The sequence below is a fragment of the Acinonyx jubatus genome, chromosome B1 (genome assembly GCF_027475565.1).
Source record: "Acinonyx jubatus isolate Ajub_Pintada_27869175 chromosome B1, VMU_Ajub_asm_v1.0, whole genome shotgun sequence".
Lineage (NCBI taxonomy): Eukaryota > Metazoa > Chordata > Mammalia > Carnivora > Felidae > Acinonyx > Acinonyx jubatus.
Genome location: NC_069382.1, coordinates 189,590,808 through 189,612,646, shown reverse-complemented (window position 1 = coordinate 189,612,646; position 21,839 = coordinate 189,590,808). Strand labels below are relative to the sequence as shown.

Sequence of the window (21,839 nt, the reverse complement as noted above, 5' to 3'; positions counted from 1 at the left end):
TAATTAAGTCTGTGGACAAATGCCTAAGAGGACCGAGGTGCACATGACACCTGAATATTATGTACTTTGAGATTAAGGATAAAATGCTAAAAAAAAAAAAAGTGGTTGAATTTTTCATTCATTCATCAAATACATGCTCCCGCTTAAACCAAGCCCTACCCCATGGCCACAGAGAGTCATTACCTACTGGTGCTTGTAACCTGCCCTTGAGGACCCACATCATCGGCCAATTGAGATACTCCAAACTCTTATTTCTCTATTTCCCTATCATTTCCCAGAAAATGATCTAAATTATTTACTATTTTGAAAATATTTTTTTAACATTTATTTATTTTTGAGAGAGAGAGAGACAGAGCGTCAGCTGGGGAGGGGCAGAGAGAGATGGGGAGACACAGAATCTGAAGTGGGCTCCAGGCTCCGAGCTGTCAGCACAGAGCCCGATGCGGGGCTCGGACCCACGAGGGGTGAGATCATGACCTGAGCCGAAGTTGGATGCTTAACTGACTGAGCCACCCAGGTGTCCCAATTATTTACTATTTTAAAAGGGATTTAAAATCCTTTCTGAGTCCAGAAGACACTGAATTCAAATGCAGGAGAGAAGGTGTTTTCAAAATGTTCTAAATGCACTATGTTTACGTCCAAGTACAATTTTCACACTTTATACACAACCTTTCCAACGTTACTGACTCAATATTATGTCAAACAGTATCAGGATCAAGGTATATGTCATCTCAAGAGTTCACTTCTGGGTGAAGTCTGGCCAAGGTCTGGCAAAGACCTAACTGAGTTTCTGATACGCCAGGATCTCCAGAACGCTTTGTGGATTACGAGGAGAAGATCAAGATGGAAAGTTGCTGAGGTGGGTCGCTATTCTTTGGTGAACTACTAAAACTGGAAGAGAAGATTGATGACGATTCCATAAACAAAAATGAAAGGAGCCATTTAAAACACCATCACAACGGAGACGACAGTGGAAGGACAGGAAGTTCTGGCAGAAGCATCTCATTCCCCTTGGCTTTAGACAGAGTCACGAGAAACAGCAAACAAGGACTTTACCTTCAGGGTCAAGACTACATTTTCTGGCTGTGGAAGTCAAGGCAGTGGAGGAGTTGAGGAGAGTAAGGCAGAGGCAGCATGCATCAAGAAAACAGAAAAAGTTACATGAGCGATTAACCACAACTGAGAACATTAACATTCCATACAGCGCAAATCAAGTGAGAGGTTGATCCACATAAGCCAGGAACATAAAACTTGAGTGTTTATTAGAGAAACAACTGGAATTTACATTTGGAACATATATGTGGATTTCCTGAAAGGTTCTTATCAGGATGCTAATCAGGTGTGGACAGAACGGGGGAAATTAGAGGGAAAGTGACACAGGCTTGACACACGAAACGTGTGGTCTTTACACAGTAGAGGATCAGCCGCTGAACCCCAGCTGAAGGCAACAGTTTCCAAAGTGTCCTTTCTAAACTGAGAATCGGATGGGGTCATCTCTTGCTTACCTGAATTTCCTGGATTCCCATCATGTTTAATTCCAACCTCTTAATGTGGTCCTGTTATTTAATCCTGGCCCCATGCCTTGTTCTTCTTGGCCATTCTAGTCCTAAGAAGAAGCCTCATGCTCCCCCTTCCTGCCTCGAGCTCCCTGGCAATGCCTCCTTGCCCAGAACGTTATTCCCTTCACTCCTCTGCTCATGGGACTCAAGTCTGCCTGGATGTTGCTTCCTCCTGGAAATCTGTCTTGATAACCAGGTCTGGGTTTGCTTTCATCCCTCCTTCATGCTGCCTTGGAGCCCACACTTGCCCGTTGTCAGCATCTGCTCCCACAGGAGCCCTGCCTGAGCGGCGTTGTTTGCTCCTGGAAAGCAGGAACCATGAGGTCACGCCCACCGTTCTCTGGCAAGCACCCACCCGGGGACCCGGCATGCAACAGGTGCCCAGTCAGAAGCAGGTAAACTGGTGAACCAAGGGAGTTCCCTCAACGGTGGTCCAGTGATGGGGATGGACCACCCTGTAAGGAAGACAGAAAAAGTAGGGTGCAGCGAGTTTCCCGTGAGGTGAAATTTGTTCAGTTTATCCTTTTGGTGGGGAGAGGGGGGTGGTATGTGCGTGAGAGGGGACAAAGTTAATACGGTGTTGTTGTTATGATGGGTGTTAAATGTCCTTGGGTGGCAAAATAAACGTTAGGCTCTGTGTCGTTCCCTGGGTTACTTTCTTGCAACTGTGTGCTCTGGGAAATCCAAAAGTTTGGAAACTATCGCTTTAGATGGCAGATTTTCACAGAGATGGGAGAACAATGTTTGTGATATTAGTACCTGTTAAATGAGGCATCCAAAGTGTTGGGGTGGGCAGTTCAGGTACACATGCCCCCAGGGTCACATGGGGCATCTTGAGTGACCCCGGACTCCCTTCCTGGGCATGGGCCCCACAGTCTCCCCAACTTACTGCCATAAATGTGTGAAAAACACTGACTTCAGGCTCCTCCCCTAGAGTGGGTATCAGGAGATTTGGGTAAAACCAGGAGCCTGTCTTTAAACCAACCCTGGTGTCATGGCCTGATCAGGTGGGTTTGGGACACCTGCTCTCAGCTCCAAGGGCAGATGGTGCTGGGCTGGGGCCAGAGCAGAAGCACCTGTAAGCTACAACAATCAGCTGATTCTTTGGTACTTAATATTCCCACCCAGGAGTCAGTCTGGTCTGATTTGATGGGGTGCCAACAACCGCCCCCCCACCGCTGGAGCTGGGTGAATCTTCATCTTTTTCCTGTTCGTGCCGGCTGTCACACAGTATGAGGTTATTACCGTGCGGTGCAGCAGTTTGAATCCGGCTATGCCGCTTTGCGTCAGCGACCCCCCACTCCGCTTAATTACCCATCATCGTCTCCCGGGGACCTTTTGAAAAATATCAATAACCAGCCAGCCCTGACCCATTACATCAGAATCCCTGGGGGACGGGCCTAGGCCTTGTTGCCAATGCTACTCTGAGCCTTGGTTACCTTACTGATGGAATCTGGATCAGCAGAGACTCTATTTTATGCAGTTTTTCAGAGACAACAAGAGAAAACGGTGAGAAGCAACATGCTCAGTGCCTTATTCTGTTCTAAACGCTTTAACGTATGCGAGGTGAGTTAACACATGTGAAGTGCTCAGACCCGGGTGTCCCAGGGTCATGCTCAATCAATTGTCATCACCATCACGAAGATGATGTTTAACAAGAAGATGTAACGATCAACGCACGGTAGCATTATTCCCATCCCTCAGTTCCAGCAAGCCCCAGACATGATCCTGGGCACAGACTGCCGTGCACTGCTTGCTCTCTAAATGCTTCCGACATCTCTGGAAGGTGCTTCTCTTGCCGGGAAAGGGGAGTGTGCTCTTCCAGGCAGCATGCCTCGCTCTCCTGGAGGGCAGGAACCAGGGAACTCATTCACTTACCTTTCGCGGACATGCAGGGTGGGCTCCAAACACCACAAACCCATCTGGAATAATGACCTGACGTTTCCTAAGTGCCAAATCGATATCCAGTGACTGTCAGCACTGGTGAGGTCAAGAAAAGCAGCAGGGATGAGGCCCAGGCCCAGCACCTGCCCCCAGAGGAATCTTCAAGAAAGGGAAAGGTGAGCCTGGGCGGCTCAGTCAGTTAAGCATCCCACTTTGGCTCAGGCCATGATCTCACAACTCATGAGTTCGAGCTCTGCATCGGGCTCTGTGCTGACAGCTCAGAGCCTGGAGCCTGCTTCGAGTTCTGTGTCTCCCTCTCTCTCTGCCTCTCTCTGCTCCTCCCCTGCTCACACTCTGTCTTTGTCTCTGTCTCTCTCAAAAATAAATAAACATTAAAAAGTTAAAAAAAAATAGGGGCGCGTGGGTGGGTGGCTCAGTCGGTTAAATGTCTGACTTCAGCTCAGGTCATGATCCCACGGTTCATGAGTTTGAGTCCCATGTCAGGCTCTGTGCTGACAGCTCAGAGCCTGGAGCCTGCTTTGGATTCTGTGTCTCCTCCTCTCTCTGCCCCTCCCCAACTTGTGCTCTGTCTCTCTATGTCTCTCAAAGAATAAATAAATGTAAAAAAAAAAATTAAAAGAAAGGGAAAGGTAATAACCGAGGAATGAAATGAAGGACGAAGATACAAACCAGCCAACCAAGAGGCAGGAGTGGGGATGGACTGTGGCCACAAGGAAACAAATCCAGGAGGTCATTGCAAAGAAGCCGTCCATTCCGACGGACCGGGATGTGCAGAATCAAAAGACAGAGGTGACGGGCGTTGCTGGGACAACTGTCCCCTGGAAAGGTTTCTAGAGGTGCAGGTGGCACTTAGGGGTTGCTGGTGGGAAGCGATGGGAAGCCATCCACCTACACTCCACACTATGCATCCTTTGAAGACAGGAATTGTGTCCTTTTATTTCCTTGGTGGGGGGGGGGGTCACCACCCGACAAGCTAGGCTGAGGGGCTCTCTCTGCAGAAACTCCACGTGAGCTTGGAGGAGGGGGAGGTCATGCTGTTTTCCCTGGGTTTCCGTCAGCCGGCGCTCAGAGAACCCGGGAAGGGGTCCGCCTGCACTCTGATCCCCGAGAGAATGACACCCAGGGGCTTGGCACGGCTCAGGTTGTATCTGGAGCACGGCGTTTGGCACACGCTGAGTGGACAGATGAGTTGCCCGTGTCATCTCTACCTTAACACTTCGAGTGAAGACAGACCACTCCTGTAAAGTCTAAACGGGTTAATACTCGTAACTCATGACCGAGGGTACCTGCCTCACTGTGCGTGCTGTAGAGACGCTAGAAACCGGCGGTTATTAGAGCCGTTCCTCGGATTTCCGCGGCTTCGTCTGCCCGGTCCTCCCTTTCCCTCATTTCCCTTCCCAGGGTTAATTACCCACTGTAACATTTTATGGTTTAATAAATAAAAGGCACGGCACTGAGGCTGTGACGGTCTTTTCACACAGCTCAGAATACTCAACGCGAGCTGCTTCCAAATGAGTCACTTTAGGACTCCAGTACAGTGGCCCGGGTTGAGCTGAATTTTTGTTGGCCGCACGTGTGTTGGTTTGGAGTCAGACCGGTCCCGGGAAGGATCCCACCTTCACCACTTAGTCACTGGGTGACCTTGGGCAAGTTCCCCAGCCTCTCCGAGGGCAGGATTTTCTTACACGTGCAGCGCAGAAATACTTCTGCCTTGGACAGGTGTCATTGTGGGGGTTGGAAACGATGTCAAGTTGGGGCACCTGGGTGGCTCAGTCGGTTAAGCGTCCGACTTCGCCTCAGGTCATGATCTCGAGGTCCATGAGTTCAAGCCCTGCGTCAGACTCTGTGCTGACAGCTCAGAGCCTGGAGCCTGTTTCAGATTCTGTGTCTCCCTCTTTCTCTGACCCTCCCCTGTTCGTGCTCTCTCTCTCTCTCTATCTCAAAAATAAATAAACGTTAAAAAAAAATTTTAAAAAAAAACAAACGATGTCAGCTCATAAGCCAGTGTTGGCCCAAGGTGGACAAGAAACAGTGGCTGTTGTCATTACAGAGAGGACGATGACCCAGTGTAAGCTTCAGAGGCAGTAGAGAAGCTTTGTGCTTCGAGCCTCATGCTCATGAAGAAAGGCTGTAGCTCTCATTTGTGCTACATGCCTTGAGGTCTCAGTTCGTTTATTTGTTTACTATTTAAAAAATTGTTTTTAGAGACAGACTGCATAAGCGGGGGAGGGGGTGGAGGGATATAAAGAGAGAATCTCAAGCAGGGTCCGCGCTCAGCGTGGAGACTGATGTGGGGCTCGGTCCCACAACCCTGGGATCATGACCTGAGCCGGAATCAAGAGTCAGACGCTCAATGGGCTGAGTCACCCAGGTGCCCTAATGAAGTCTCAGTTTAAATGCATCCCAGGTGTAAAAACACTCTCCCTACTCGGAACGTTCTCGTTCACGGCCCTCTATCAGAACTTCTCGCGCGATGCGTGTCTCCCTCCACCTTACGGTCCAGCTGTGGACTGCATTAGTCTGCTGTGGCTGCCTTCACAAAGTGCCGCGGACCAGAGTGTTGAAACAACAGAAAGGTGTTTCCTCACAGGTCTAGGGCCTGGGAGTCTGATATCAAGGTGTGGGAAGGTCTGGTTTCTTCTGAGGCCTCCTTGGCTTGCAGATGGCCATCTCCTCCCTGTGTCCCCACACGGTCTTTTCTTCATGTGTGTGTCTGTGTCCTAATCTCCTCTTCTTATACGGATGCCAGTCAGACTGGCTTAGGACTCACTAATCACCCCATTTTAAGTTAATTACCCTTGTAGTGACACTATGTCTCATACGGTCCCTCTCCGAGGTGCTGGGATTACGACCTCAACGGATGAATTTGGGGCACAATTCAGCCCATAACATCCATGCGTATTTCTTATCCCATAACCTCCCTTCCACCAGCTGAGAGTTGGTGGAGTAATGGCCACACTTTCGCAAGTCTGTCCCCTGCGACGCACTGCTCCTAGCCAGCACTCTGTAAAATGAATACATGAAAGAGAGAAGTACATAAAAAAATGTCAAGGAGGAGAAGGGGCCAAGGATCTTAAAATATTACCTTTAACTTTCAGCTGAAGTATAAAGAGGAGGCAGTTCTGTGAAAAGGAGTCCTATTTCCCTCCCAAAGTCGGGCCCAGCGCTTGGAGCAAAAGGTCAGCTGAATGCTTCTGAACCTCCTTCTGAAGAGAGTTCACTAAAAGAACACCCAGCTGGAAAGTCACTGACCCCGCGGCCCAGGCTCCTCCGCCATCTGAGAACTCACCAGAAGAGGAAATGCTCGACTCAGGACAAAAGCTGAAAAGACTCCCCAGGGCCCCTCGCCTGGACAGACCTTACCTGCGAGTGCAGTAATTACAAAGCCAGTGGGCACCGGTCAGTGTAGAAGACGCTGCTGGGGCTCCCACATCTCTCAGGCCTCAATCATCTCCATGTACCTCCTCAAGCTTCTAGCTACCGGCATCTTTCACTCTGTGCTTGCCGGCCTTTTCCGGTACCACGGCAGGTCAGAAGTGCTTAGGGCTTAACACAGTCCCCCGCCCCCACACCGCCCCTAACCTGTGCCCCTTCAGTCTCGGTGTCCGGAAACCTCAGCTCCCTCACACTTCCCAGGGACTAATTTGGACACTGGGGTTTTACATCATTGCCCCGGCAATTCTACAGGATGAAGCTTCAGCCGTCCCGTGGCCGGTGGCTTAATGCCACACCCTTTCCAGGCTGCCCTCTCTCCCTCGTGTTACCTCTCCACTTCCCCGCCAGTGTCCCCTGCACCTCCCAAACCAATGACGTGACCGCGAGGCCTTGACTCAGGGTCTGCTTCAGAGGACTCCAACCCAACACAGCCGGCATACGTCAGACTACAAGCAATCAGAGAGTCCCCCTCCTGAGGTGTCTGGCTTCTCCAGTGTCTCTCCCTAACCAAATCCCTCTTTCTTGGACAACAGTGGAAAACGTGACCCGATCCCACGTGAAGGGGGAATTCAGGTCATGCATGAGGACTCAGTGCACTTGTCCCCCATGCCAATGGTGTTGGTCCATTTGCAAAGGCACCTGAGGTGGAGAGGAAATCAGGCACCAGGGAGATCCCCAATTTCACAGGAGCTCCAAATCTAATACCAAGCCAGCCATAAAGGACTGGCCCAACTAAGAATCTCGCCACGGGTAGTGGCTGAGGTGCCCAGAGTCACCTCAAGGTCTCAGGACCCCATCCTCTGAGGCCTGGACCAGGTGAAGCGCAATCCCCACCCATTCTTTGGCAGAACTAGCTGGCACTCGGGCCAGGCTGCTAATGGTACGTTATTTTTCGATATCAATATACAAGCAACGGTCATTTTGTTCTGCCCAGGGAGGCAGGCAGACATCGGCAACCACGTTTGGGAGACATAGGAAGCCATGGGCATTTCATAACGAAAATGTTTTTCCACGGTACTAGGGAAGGCTGTGAGCGCTAGAGAGAAACTAATTCGTGTAAATGGTCTTTAGATAAGGCTTTCCTCTTTGGCATCTGTATTTGTTTTCTCTTGGGTATCACTTTATTGCAAACTGAGAATATGAGGCACTGTCACCACAGCATCTGAGGTGACCATTCACTGGGCGAGAGATCACCGCCCTCCCCATACATTGCCCCCACCACACTGGGACGCTGTCATTCACGTTTGCTGTGCTGGCCATTCAAGAATGTCCCCCGTGTGTCTGCTTTTATTGTTCTCTTGATAACCACTTTCAGGAGAGGACAAAGTACTTAATCCTTCAGGACTAAGAGCCTGACAGATTCAACTATTTTTTTTTTTAATTATCCTAACTTTCAGTACAACACACATCTGTTTATTTCACTGGCAACCTGCACTCATCGTAAACCAAAAGCAAAGGACACTCTTGTGTTTGGGTAATCCATCACAGATGCAAACAGAATGAATGCGCAACACCTTGGTATTCAGCAGAGGCACGCAAGGTCCTTTAATACTTTCTGAAAATACCATCTGCTCATATTAGCGAGCGTTCAGGGTCCCAGGCCACCTTTCCTTCCTCTCCACTCTTTCACAGCTTGTCCTGGTGGCTCCCGTGGTCCCCGAAGCCTCGGATGCCAGCAAAGCCACCTCCCCACCTGCTCCAGCCCTGCTTATCCTTCTTCTTTTTTTACAACAGGCCCCCCAATCACCTTTTATGCAAGAACTCCTGGTCAGAATTACGTTTTTTCACCTACGTTCCTCTTCCTGTTACTTATAAATCTACTTATTTCCTTCTTCTCCTTCTACTTCTTTAAACAATCAAGTATGGTCTCTGCCATCTGGCTCTTTGCCTCCTGAGATCAAGGGCGATTTTCCTTATCCTTAGCCCAGGCAAGTGCACACACAGAGCTCTCAATACACCTGTTCCAATGTGAAGCTGCTTTTTACCAAACTGTATTTTATTTTTTTAAAAATTTTAAATGTTTTTATCTATTTTTGAGAGAGAGACAGAACGAGTGGGAGAGGGGCAGAGAGAGAGAGAGGGACCACAGAAGCTGAAGCAGGCTCCAGGCTCTGAGCTGTCAGCACAGAGCCCGACGCGGGGCTCGAACTCATGAGCGTGAGATCATGACCTGAGCTAAAGTCGGAAGCTCAACCGACTGAGCCACCCAGGCGCCCCTACCAAACTGTATTTTGAAACAAAGTACACATCCCTGTTTCTAGAAATGGTCAAACAATTCTACTTAGTCTGGGAGTTCTCTCCTCCCTTAGCTAAAAAAAACCCTACCCCATTACTTCCCTTAAGGAAATTTCAGTTTTTAAATACAGAAATACATACAGCTTAAAAGGTGAATGTTTTTTCAAACGCTACTTTTGGAATTTCTGCTTTAGAAATCAAAGGGGATTTATAAGATGTTTCAATATTCCATAAAAGTTCTTAGTCAAAGAAAATTATAAAGTTCACAGGTGAACTGATTGCTTAAAGATTTACTTTCAAGTCAACCAAAATTTTGTTCACACTTATTTTTACTAACAAATGTATCAATAAAAATTACCTTCTCATAATCAGTTGAGAGGTCAAACTTCTTCTGTAGAATTTTTCTTAAAATATCTGGGGGAAAAAGTCACAAAAGAATAGCAAGGTTACTTTTACAGTAAAAACACAACATGTATGTTTAGAAAATAAATTTTATATATGCTTACAAATCATTGTACCTCTATGTAGTATTCTTATCATTTTATTTCTATTTCTTAAGGTAGGTAAATCATTAAGCTAATGGGGCTGTAAACAGAAGCAAAGAATGGAGGGCAAATATTTTCGACTTACTGTTTAGCAGTGGTGGAATCAGACAGTTGTCATTTTTGAGTTTTCGGTTTCTCACAAGACACCTTGATATTTACCAGCGTATAGGTCATTAATAATTACTGATAAAACGTTACACCGAAATTGCTCACTCTTAATTTTTTGGCACCACAAATGCAACTTATTCTTTGGTAATTCTACATTTACATAATATTTTACAAATAAAAAGAACCTTACAATTAATCCAAGCAGTGCATGAAAACTTGAAATAATATGCAAAATGGCATTTTTCCCACCATGTTCATTTTGGGCATTTCCAAATTCTCATATAGGTTAGGATTCACCTCTTATCCTGACTCACCAATCTAGCAATGATATGCCATGATGGATGCCCAGACAGAGAGAATAACTTGTCTAAAATCTGGGATGTGTGAGGAGGCCAGACCAAGGCCCAGGCGGGTCGTCATTTTTCTGCCCCAGGGTCCTTCTCACGCTGCACATTGTAATTCACCCTGGGAATGAGCTTCTGGAATGCTGTGGCTGTATCCTGTATACATCACTTCTAAAATGTACTACAAGGGGCGCAAAGGAAAATTTGTTGTGAATGCTTATTTAAAGCAAGGAGTATAGATTTCCATGCCGGCCACCTCCCCGCAGGGCTTTTTGGAAAACAACTTCTGACCTGCACAGACTAAATGCAACGACCTGCAAACTAAATGGAGCAGATCTTTAAAAGGTGTGCTGTAGGAGCAGGGATCAAACTTGTAGGTTTGGGATGCTTACCCTATCCCTAGGGTACTGGGAGTCCTAGTTATTCATTCCTCCAAGGGACGTCAGGGAGACCCAAGGACGGGAGAAACCTGAGTCTGCTCAACCCCATAGATCTCCTCCAGCCTTGAGCTAGCCACTTTGCTTTGGTTTGTTGTACAGATTAGGCTTCTGTTCTAGATTTCATTGGATGATAATGTCCACCGATGATTTTTTTTTTAATTGAGAATCATCCATTTATTTCAATATATTTAATGACACAGGTGACGTTCCTGTGTGGCATTTTGGGATCGTGATCTAGTTAAGAGTTGGGATGGAGTCCAAGCTCCACTACTTTCCACGGTGTCTCCTCCTGGGTGAAGAATTACCTGCCACAAGTATCCTCATCTGCCAATCGGGTTTATATTAGTCTCCACCCTCAAAGGACCACTTCAGTAAGTGAGATCGTGCAGACGAAGAAAAACGGTACAGGGCCTGGCACACAGCGGGCCCTTCACTGTTCTGTGAAAGGGTTTTAGGAAATGTCTGCTGCAGAGCAGTACGCAAGGTAAGTATGGCATGGAAGGTGTTCTTGCGGCCATGGACTATGCATTCACTTGGCTCATCTTTATAAAAGCCAAATGAGAACTTTGAATCTCTTCCGGGGAGCCGCCCCCTCCTTCCTCTCAGGTCACACTGACCAGGTAAGCGGTGGGCATCCCCCACTGGCCTCGGCGGGCACATCTCTGAATGTGGTCCGCGGACCCCTTGGAATCGTCAAGATATGTTCAGGGTGCCCACGAGGAGGAAGCAGAAGATGTGATCCGCCTTTCCACGGTGTTGATATTTGTACTCAGGGTGCAAAAACAATGGTGGCAAAGACTGCTGTGATTTCGCAGGAACCACATAGCATCCATTCTATTCTTCGCTGCCATCAACTCATGGGAACTAGAAGCCCAAGTCACAAGAATGATCTCGATGATTATTACAATCATAGCGTCCGACTTCAGCTCAGGTCATGATGTCACAGTTTGTGGGTTCGAGCCCTGCCTTGGGCTCTCTGCTGTCAGTGCAGAGCCCGCTTCACATTCTCTGTCCCCGACTCTCTCTGCCCCTCCCCAGCTCACTCGCTTGCACTCTCTCTCTCAAAACTAAACATTTTTTTTTTTTAAAGAGAATAATCTTGATGGAGCATTAAAAACTCGTAATTGTATTAAACTTCAATCTGTGAGCAGCCATCTTTTTATTATTCTGTGCGAGGAAATGGCAGTGTGTGTAAGGTGCTTTTGTTGCACACCCGTTTCCAGCTGACTCCAGAAAGAGCACTGGGTGCTGGTCTTGAGTTGGGAGCTAAACTCACCACATTTCTCACGGAGCGCGATTTTCACGCACAAGAAAGAGAGACAAACCACGGTTATTCAGACTTGAGGATTTTGGAGACACTTTCCTTAAAATGGAGGGAGTGGAGCCCACAGCTTCGAGAGGGCGACTCACAGGACTTGTTGCCAATGATAAAATTAGAGCATTTAAGCAAAAATTAGAATTTTGCAAAATCTGCTTCCATGGGGTTGACAGACGTGGGATTTTACCGCATCGTTCTCACCACACTTGAACACATGAAGCAGCTGCGTCTCTAACAGACTATGTGGAGGCCAGTGAATATGGGACACATGGATCACACGCTGGCCGCGGCCCCAGTGAGACAGTGCCAGTCTTCCAGTGCCAAACAGATGCTCCCAGCATTTGCTGGAAAATCCCCAGCCCCTCCCAAGTACACCGGTGGTCCCGGGTGCTGAAGAAGGGTCCCAGCTACACCAAATGACACTCCTTACTGACAATTGACCCCTGCCCTTTGTCTGCCAGCTGGCCCCATCTCTCTGCCAAACTGATCTTTGCCATGAGGACCAAGCACCCATCTGAGATTTGGGGGCAGGAATGTTCTCCCTCCCCCTGGTTTAGGGCAGCGCTGCCTGATAGAAATATATTACAAGCCATACAAGTAATTTCAAATTTCCTAGTAGCCACATTTAAAAAGCGAAAAGAAATGGGTGATTAGTTTATTTTACATTAATTTTAATAATATGCTGCCCTTAATCCAGATATATGCAATACACTGTCATTTCTGTATGCCATCAATATAAAAATATTAATGAGCTGTTTTACAGTCACTAAGTATTCAGGTCTGGTATAGATGTGCTCAGTACATCTTAGTTCAGACTAGCTATAATTCAGGTGCTCAGGGGCCACACGTGACCATGGCCTCTGTACTGGACAGCACGGGGTTAGAGGCTGCAGGTCATCGACCTTGGAGGCCTCAGTCCTTTTGCTCATCCTCCCTCCCTCCCTGTGACAGTGTACCCTGTCACAAGAACACAAAATGAGCATCCACCATATCCATTTTTCCTTTGCCTTCCCTGTGGATCTCTAAGTGGCTCTCAATCCAGGTAAATGAACATCAGCACAAGGCCTGTAGGATGCAGCCCAGCATCTTCATTTGTGAGGTCTTGGAATTAACTCTGCTGTTCACGCCTCATGCGGGAACTCATGAGCCCCCCACCCCCCACCCCCGCCACTAGGAAACTCCATCTCAGTCCTAACACGTTCGTCGCTGTTGAGAACTTTTAATCGATTATGGTCCATCTCAGAAAGCGTGTGGAAGACCCAGGGTCCCACTTCTGCTCCCTACCCACCCACCCCCCCCCCCGCCGCCCCTGCGTGGGGGTCTGGCTGCACTACAATCCTTTGTCTTTGTCTCTGTCCTCCTGGCCAGCTTCCAATGGAACCAATCTCTACCTCGGGATCTCCTACATTCCCAGAAAGTTCCAGGGATCCAGCACCGTTTGTGGTACTGATGCTGCAGAAACATAACATTATCCAAAAAAAAGTGTTGCCTCCTTTTTGTAGATCAGACAGGATCCCTGAGGTCTGTGACTAGTTCCTTGTATTGCCTGGTGAGCGAGGTAGCCAGTAGCATTTGGATCACTACAGTGTTATCCTGACCTCTGTGAGACCTCAGTGTGGACAACAGTGGCCACCTTGTCCTTCCTAAACCGAGAGAGGGTCTGTTCTGACAGAGCCTGATAGGCACTTAGCATGGGCCAGACAACTCCCAGAGGCCAAGGAAAGATTCTCCCTGCCCTGAACTCAGGGAGTTATCTGGCCACCTTTCCCATGTGGCAATTCATTTTCCGCTATAGAAATCCCATGCTCTTTTCACAACATAACAGTTGTCTCTTAAGATATAGCAGGAGGGAAATATGGACTCCAGTGGACGAAGAATCTCTTGTCATGGTAGATTGTTTCTCAGTATCTGGTCCCATAAAGGGGCTCTGTGGGTCTTTCCAGAATGATGGTGGCTATGAGCCTCTCTTCATTCAACTCTTAGATGGTGCAATGCCCTCTTACCTGGGACTTAATTTTAAATTTCGTGTGATGATGGAAATTAAGAAAGGTAGCAGCCAGGGCTAATTCTGACCTCTTGTGTCACACCATCAACTTAGAAAGTAAGTTGCTTGGGTGTGGTTGGTTGGTTGTGTGTTTTTTTGCTGTGTGTATGAATAATTTCTCTATGAATTTTTTTTTGATGTCTGAAGCCATACAAGTAAGATAAAATAAGAAAAGTGCCTTGTGCAGGATCCATATATTAAAAAATCCATCTTCCTTATCTTAGTTGAAACACATCTTTGACTAAGTAAGATATTTCTGTTTCCTAACTGGGCTTCTTTTAATACACATGTAGGTTCTGGTCCAAGCTAGGCAAAATAAAATTCTACACTTGGAACGTTCTCATGTAAAATGGATAGACAATTTTTTTTAATGTCTATTTTTGGGAGAGAAAGAGAGACAGAGTGCTAGTGGGGAAGGTGCAAAGAGAGGGAGACAGAATCCAAAGCAGACTCCAGGCTCTGAGCTGTCAGCACAGAGCTGGACACGGGGCTCGAACTCACGGACGGCAAGATCATGACCTGAACCAAAGTCAGATGCTTAACCAACTGAGCCACCCAGGCACCCTTGGATAGACAACATAAAACAAACAAACAAACAAACAAAAAAAAACCCAAACCTGCTGTTGTCAGTTAATCCGTCGGATTTGTGACGAACTTACGTGCTCTCACAAAGATCTCGTTGCTATCTATTTAATGAGACTTACCTGGCTAGGTCTCTAATTAAAAAGATACGCTACCTGATAGCTTCTAAAGTGTTATCCTGCCATTTACTGGGAACAGAATCTCTCAAAGGTGCTAAATTATATTTAAAAGTTTTTTTGAAGAGATTTTTATATCTGATATAAATAAACATTTAGTATGTGGCAAGCCATTCTTAATCTATGTAAAACAATATTATTTGTAATGCAGTTCTTGAGAAAATATTTTTTGGAATGTTATTTTGTTCACAGCTGGTAATTTTTCTGCCAAAGTATTCTAATCTTGGCTTGTTTTATTTTAAAGCCTTTTAAAAAAGTTTAGTAAAGTTTTATGTGCAGGTCATTTTAATTAGTCTTTTGCTCCTCTCTACCTGATGTTTTCTAGTCTCTTTAACTAGAATTTTTTAAATGAAACCAAAAATTAAGTGATAAACTTAGAAGCACTAGAGAGATTAAAACATACAGAACAGGTTTTTCTTTGCGGACAAATCTTAGAAAATGACTCTTTTTTTTCCTTTTTTTTTTTAAATTTTTAAAAAGAATGTTTATTTATTTTTGAGAGAGACAGAGCACAAGTGGGGGAGGGGTAGAGGGAGACAGAGACACAGAACCCAAAGCAGGCTCCAGGCTCTGAACTGTCACCGCAGAGCCCCGTGCGGGACTCAAACTCATGAGCTGTGAGATCATGACCTGAGCCAAAGTTGGACGCTCAACTGACTGAGCCACCCAGATGCCCCTGACTCATTTTTTTCTAAATTTCAAGTTAGATGTATTTGTACTCAGAACTCTTATTAATGAAAATTAAACCCACGCCTGCGAGCGCACGCGCGCGCGCGCGCGCGCACACACACACACACACACACACACACACACACACACACAAAGTAAGCTCTCTTTCAGGCACTTGAAGTGTTTTCTTGGAAATGTGATTAACTAAGGGCATAAACAGTGTGAAATGTTCCCTTGTGGAGACACCACAGTGTCCCTCTTTGACCTCCAGTGGCATTGTCTGAGACTCCAGTAGTGTGTGGGGCTCTCTATTAAGAGTGACTTCATTTAGTATTTTGTGCATGAAATCAACACTCAAATTGAAAGAGATTGTTCAAGTTTTTACTAAAAGTAGCATAAAATGATATTCAAGTTCAACTTAGAAACCTACAAAAGTTAAGTTTGTGAATGTAAAACTTTCATGATTAAGTGTTAATTAAAACTTTAGTTATTTCTTTCCAGGCACGAAAGACTTTCTGCAGGCTCTTAAATTTTTTTTAAGTTTATTTATTTATTTTTGAGAAAGAGAGAGAGAGAGAGAGAGAGAGAGAGAGAGAGAGGAGGGGAGGAAAAGAGAGAACCCCAAGCAGTCTCTGTGCTGACAGTGCAGAGCCCGACGTGGGCCTAGATCCCATTAACTGTGAGATCAGGACCTGAGCTGAAATCTAGAGTGAGACGCTTAACTGACTGACCACTCAGGCGCCCCTCTGGAAGCTCTTAAACATCAATTTGACAACTTGCCCCCCCCCCAACTCTAGACTAAATTCCTGAGGGGACAAGGGGCAGGTAGGCACCAAGTGGAATGCCTGACAAGTGCAGATAAAACACAACCCTGGACAGTTCAAAAGCATTAACTTCGCAGATGTGCTGGTATTACACAGGGTGTGGAAGAGACAGAGGCATTCTGCCCTATGAGAAATGTTCAGTATGGTGTTTGTATATGATCCACTAACATGGAAACATTAGCGTCTCCTACTTCCATTCTGTACCTTTTCATGCTCTGCCTTTTCCTGTCCTTCAGCTTGTGGTACAGAATATGAATGCCCAGAAGAACCCATGTGTCACCTCATTTTCCTTGGCCCACTGCTTGACTACATTCCCCAGCCCCCAAGCACTTAGATGGGACATATGACTTGAGTCCTGGCCAATGGAACATGGGCAGGTGTGCGGGCACAACGCTTCCAGACCCGGCCTCCAAAACCTCCCACAAGAGGTTTGCATGAACACCCTCTTTACCTGTCTCCCAGCCAAATACGAAGGATCTAGTAGAGAATCCTGAAGCCCATGGTGATAGAAGGCCCATTAGATGGAGGGAGCCAGAGTCCTAGGACCTCTCCACTCCGTCACTTCTATATCAGACCATTAGACAGAGAGCATTTTTCATCAAAATTTGGGCTTGTTTGTTATAACAAATGGTGTCAGTTTCCCTAACTGAAAAAAGCCTTAGCCAATGAAGACTCCCAACATATTTGTGCTGCAGGCATCCTCTACCTGTTCCCTGTCTTGCCAGCTTTGATGAAACAAAGGTTAACTCGTTTTTCTCAGGAGCAGGTACACATACACATAACACAGCAGACTGAGGTTTGGTGAAGCCATTATGTTGGCACTAATGGAGACATAGATTTCAAAAGACATCTTCATTAAAAGGTTGAGCTTTCTGTGTTTATAAAAGAGAATGCGTGGCAAGGCATTCAAACCCAGAAATATCACTATAAAACGTGGTACAAAGTAGCTCAGATACAGCATCTTTCTAACTGCTTCTCATCTGTGGGTCTACAAAAGCTCTGGAAAACATCCACAGCCCTGCCTTAAATCTCCATACGCCCTTCAACAGCTTCACTACCAACTGAATTTTCCTAATCTACAAAACACATGTTCAAAACACGCTGATTCAGGCGTGTGTCTACTGCCAAAATATTTAAGGAAAATGCTCTCAGGTTACAGTGTGATCCTGGGAAGTTTGCATCGAAAAGGAGTTACAACTAAGTTGGCTTAAGATCTTGGGACCATCTCCAAGAGTCATGGGCACAACATGGCTGCTTAGATGGGTTGAGACCACCAGCTCCCAGGGCCAGGCTGCTCTTTCTGGAGCAGAAGGCAGATTGTCATCAAGATGACAAGTTAGTTGGTGAAACTGTGAACATTTATGTGGTTCCTACGCGGCCCTTGCACTTTCTCCAGAGCTCCCACATGAAGGGGTCTTTAGACTACAGACAGGAAACTCACTGTGGTTGAATCTTGTCCTCCCTCACTGGGCTCAACTTGCTGGGTTTCGTTTTTGTGTTTTAGAACTTCCATTCAGAGTTCCAATGAGTGAACATTTATTTCTTCTCGTGTCAGGGAAATATTTCAATGTGAACAAATCGGAAATCTTCTGGTTATTTGGATTATTTGGTTCAGTTCACCTTTTATCAAGAAAAATGTTTAAGGAGCCAACTCATTGCATGAAATATGTTTAAAACTACATTAAGCCAGCACAGTAAGTATGATCAGTTCTGATATCCGATAGGTTAGTCGGAAGAGACAAAGCAGGATAATCATGCCTTAGATGTTTTACCTTAAGGCACATGAACACCCATTCGTTGCCCATCATTGGATGTGAAGCCAAGGTCCATTTTTGAGTATGACTCCACTGGCCAGAATGGAGGTGAGTTACGGTAAAAGAAATCTCCTCTCTTATTTCAAGGTAGACTCATGCCAACCACTCCATCTCCAAACTGTACCCTTAGGGTACATGAGGAGGAGTCATTGTCTCACAAAATTACACCACCTACACATAGTGTGGGTCTTCCAGAGAAAGCACTTGGTGATCACAGACTCTGCCTCAAGATATGGGGGTCGGGGGGAACGTGGCTGATTCGATTCTTCAGTGACTGAAATGGGGAGTGGAGGGGTAGGCTTTACCCCAGCTACACATTTCCTGCCCCCCAGTCCCCAGACATTGAAAATGATTGCCTGTGTCAGTCGGGGTTCGCCAAAGAAACAGCATCAATGAGCAAGGAGATAGAGATAGAGAGAGAGGAGGACATTTATTTATTTATTTATTTATTTATGTATTTAATCTTTTGGTGAATGTTTATCCACTTTTTGAGAGAGACAGAGTGTGAGCAGGGCAGGGGGCAGAGAGAGAGAGGGAGACACAGAATCGGAAGCAGGCTTCAGGCTCCGAGCTGTCAGCACAGAGCCCGATGCGGGGCTCGAACTCACGAACTGTGAGATCGTGACCTGAGCCGAAGTCGGATTCTTAACCGGCTGAGCCACCCAGGCGCCCCGAGGGTTTTTTTTAAAGAGATTATGGGGGTCAGACAGTTTGAAATCTTTAGAGCAGGTTGGGAACTCAGACAGGGGTTCATGTTACAGTCTCAAAGCAGAATTTCTTCCTCTTGGGGAAATCTTAGTTTTTGCTCTTAAGACCTTTCAGCTGATTGGAGGAGGCCCCCCCACATTATGGAGGGTAATCTCCTTCACTTAAAATCAACTTATTGTAGGTGTCAATCACATCGATAAAATACTTTTATGGCAACACCTCGATTAGGGTTTCATTAAATCGCTGGGTGCCAGAGCCCGGCCAAGTGGACCCAGAAGACCACAGCCCTGCCCCAGCCAGCTGTGTTAGCCATAGAAGGGTCCTGCCCCAGAGCTGTATCAGAACCGAGCATAGCTGAGCAGCCCTCTTACAGAGCAGGGGGACTCACTGTCACTAACGGCAACTACTGACAAGCTGTGCCAAAGGACCGCAATCGGGGGCCCAGTGAGTGCAAGGGCAGGGGATCACATGTAGTCTCAGAGGACAACTGATCCTGAATGATTTTCCTTAACCAGCCCCCACACTGACTTAAGTTGGTGTGCGCTAAACTACGAGGCAGGCAAATAAATGCCATTTGAAAAGATGTCCATCAAAAGGAGCGGAACGAAATCTGTTTGGCACTTGCATGGTTAATTGCTTCCCTATAGAGTGTACCTAGCAAGGCCCATCTTCCTGAAGCCCTGGTCGCTTTTTTGTGTTTGCTGTCCTCTGACACTGAGATGAACACCCTCTGCCCAGAGCTTGGCTCACGTCTTCCTGTGGCTGATGTGAGCGACGCTGAGCCTAAAGAAGTGATCTGGGGACCTAAACAATGCAAGTGCCTCTGGTCTGGGAGTTCATCAGATTCCCTGAATGAAGCACACTTCCTTCTGGAATGGCTGCCAAGAGCCTGTCTGAATTTAGTGCTCCGGGGATATGCATTTGAAGAATCATTTCGTGCAGCAACCGTCCTGTACTTTTCAATCGCACGGAGCACTTCACTGTATGGTTCCAGTCCTCCGGCAACAAGACGAGACTCTGGTTTGGTTTTTAACACGGGGATTGATGCTTCAGAAATTTGGGAGCCAATCCGCGGGGTCTATTGGCACTTCTCACAGGTACTCCCCCTGCCTCTGAGTACATAATCAAGTTTTCCGGAAGGTGAGTCCCCTTTTCCTTTGTTTAAAATACAGTGTGAACACCCTTGCTTTGCTATTTCCTTCATTACAGCTGTCAACACAAGACCCTGTGTGGTTCTCCTTCAATTGACTGGAGTGGCTTCTCCCAGAAGCAATGAGGCACGTTGGCTTGCAGTAGAATTTGATGGCACTGACTCAGGCTCCAAGAAAAGAGCTTGGGAAAAGTGCTGCCCGGGAAGCTATTCTTAGGAAAACATCTGGGACCATTCTGGCCCCTGCAGCTTTCTCCCTGCTATGTGCTCACACTGATTGTGCACTGGGGTTCCGTCTTAACCCTTAGCATGTGGCCCGGCCTGCCCTTAAATCACCTTGAATTCCTTTAGAGGAGGTGGGAGCTCCGGTCGCACAGGTGGAGGGAAACTTCTGGGGTCTCCTGGGGCCCAGGGCCCTCAATAAAGCTGCATGTGGGTCCCCGGCCTCAGTGCTGGGAGGGGTGTGGGGAGGGGTCTCTGTTCCCGGGATGGACTAGGGGCTGTGTTGCCACCACCCGTGAATCCAGGGAGGGGAGCAGGGAACATGGTCAAAATCTCTGTCGATTCCTGAAGTTTTTTGGTTTGTTTCCTTCCCTGAGACATTCCTGGAAAGCGTAATTCCATTCGCCGCCTTTGTCTCTGCTGTTTGTTGGGGAAAGTTTGCCTCGAGAATCTTGGAAAGGAACACAACGTGCTTGAAATCTTTTGTTCTGCACCGGGGCCCTCATAATCTCCCATACACGCCCGTGAGAACGTGGGTCTGCTAAACCCCACTTTGTCCTGCCTTGTGACAGAAGGCTCAGCTGTTGGCAATGGAGTCTTCCCAACTGGGGACACAGAGGGACTAGGGGCAGAGCAGAGGGGGACTTTTGTTTTCCCGAAGGTTTTTTGAGCTCCCGGGAATTTCTGAAAGAATATTTAGCAATTTTTTAAACAAAGTACTCTTACTTACAGGCTCTTCTACCCCCTTCTCCCTCAAAAATGACATTAAAAAACACAATTGTTAGGGTGCCTGGGTGGTTCAGTCGGTGGAGTGCCCAACTCTTGATTTCAGCTCAGGTCATGATGTCATGGTTCATGGGATGGAGCCCCACCCACGTTGGGCTCTGCGCTGACAGCGTGGAAACTGCTTGGGATTCTGTCTCTCCTCTTTCTCTGCTGCTCCCTCCCTCTCTCAAAAATAAATAAATAAACTTAAAAAAAAACCCATAATTCTTAACACTATCAAGTTAAACATGCTACTTCCTGTAAATGTAAGTCAGATTTTACCGTTATCTTGTATAGCCTGGGGCCACTTCTACAGCATTTCAAACACATACAGTTTGTCACCAAAAAACTGGAAAAGAAATGAGGCTGAAATCCGCAAAATTGTCCATGCTTCCCAGTAAATAGTCTTTGGAAAAGTAATAATGAGATATTCAAGATCTAGAGAAGCCCAATTTTGTCCCGATAAGTGTTTGGTTCAGGCAACATACACTCTTCTAGTGTTTTGTTAATAATGTACCAGAACCAACTTTTTTTGTGGTTGTGTGTCCACCCCCTCTGCTTGTGCAGTGAAGCTGTAGGTTCTCCAAGATGCTCTTGTCTTTGTCCCCAGAGCGCTTTCTGCTAGTTGTCCTTGATGCAATTGCATCACTTAACTGAATATTATGTAAACAGATAAAGAATGACTATAAAGAGCAAACGTTGCTGTTTATATAAATTCTAAGTTGAATGTTTTTAAAAGCTCAGTAAAGAAGAGGGGTCTTAGAAAGAAAAGATCTGTTGCATTCAACGTAGGGGACACAACTGAAAAAGCTCAGCGTGAAAACCAGCAAAAATCTAGGGGAAAAAATATCAGCACTGAGTCTACACCATAAATTCTCGTTACTTGAATAAAATCCAGACTGGAAATCATAAAAGTTGTGTTGACAGGGAAATTCCAATCGGGAGACTCACACTCACCTGATATTAAGGATGTAGGAATCTGCAAAGCAGTGTCCC

The 21,839-nt window shown here is 46.5% G+C and overlaps 1 protein-coding gene across 13 annotated transcripts in view; it reads right to left on the bottom strand.

Moving 5' to 3' along the window:
- The window catches only part of PROM1 (prominin 1), a 162,830-nt gene that overhangs the window by 84,601 nt on the left and 56,390 nt on the right, over positions 1-21,839 (bottom strand). For 11 of the 13 annotated variants that reach the window (XM_053217539.1, XM_053217547.1, XM_053217548.1 and 8 more), the window contains 2 exons: positions 9,493-9,548; positions 1,057-1,083 (listed from right to left, as the gene is read on the bottom strand). In XM_053217539.1, coding sequence (XP_053073514.1) covers positions 1,057-1,083; positions 9,493-9,548 — 83 coding nt within the window. The remainder of the gene's footprint in view (positions 1-1,056; positions 1,084-9,492; positions 9,549-21,839) is intronic. The other 2 variants (XM_053217546.1, XM_053217549.1) reach the window with 1 other exon arrangement.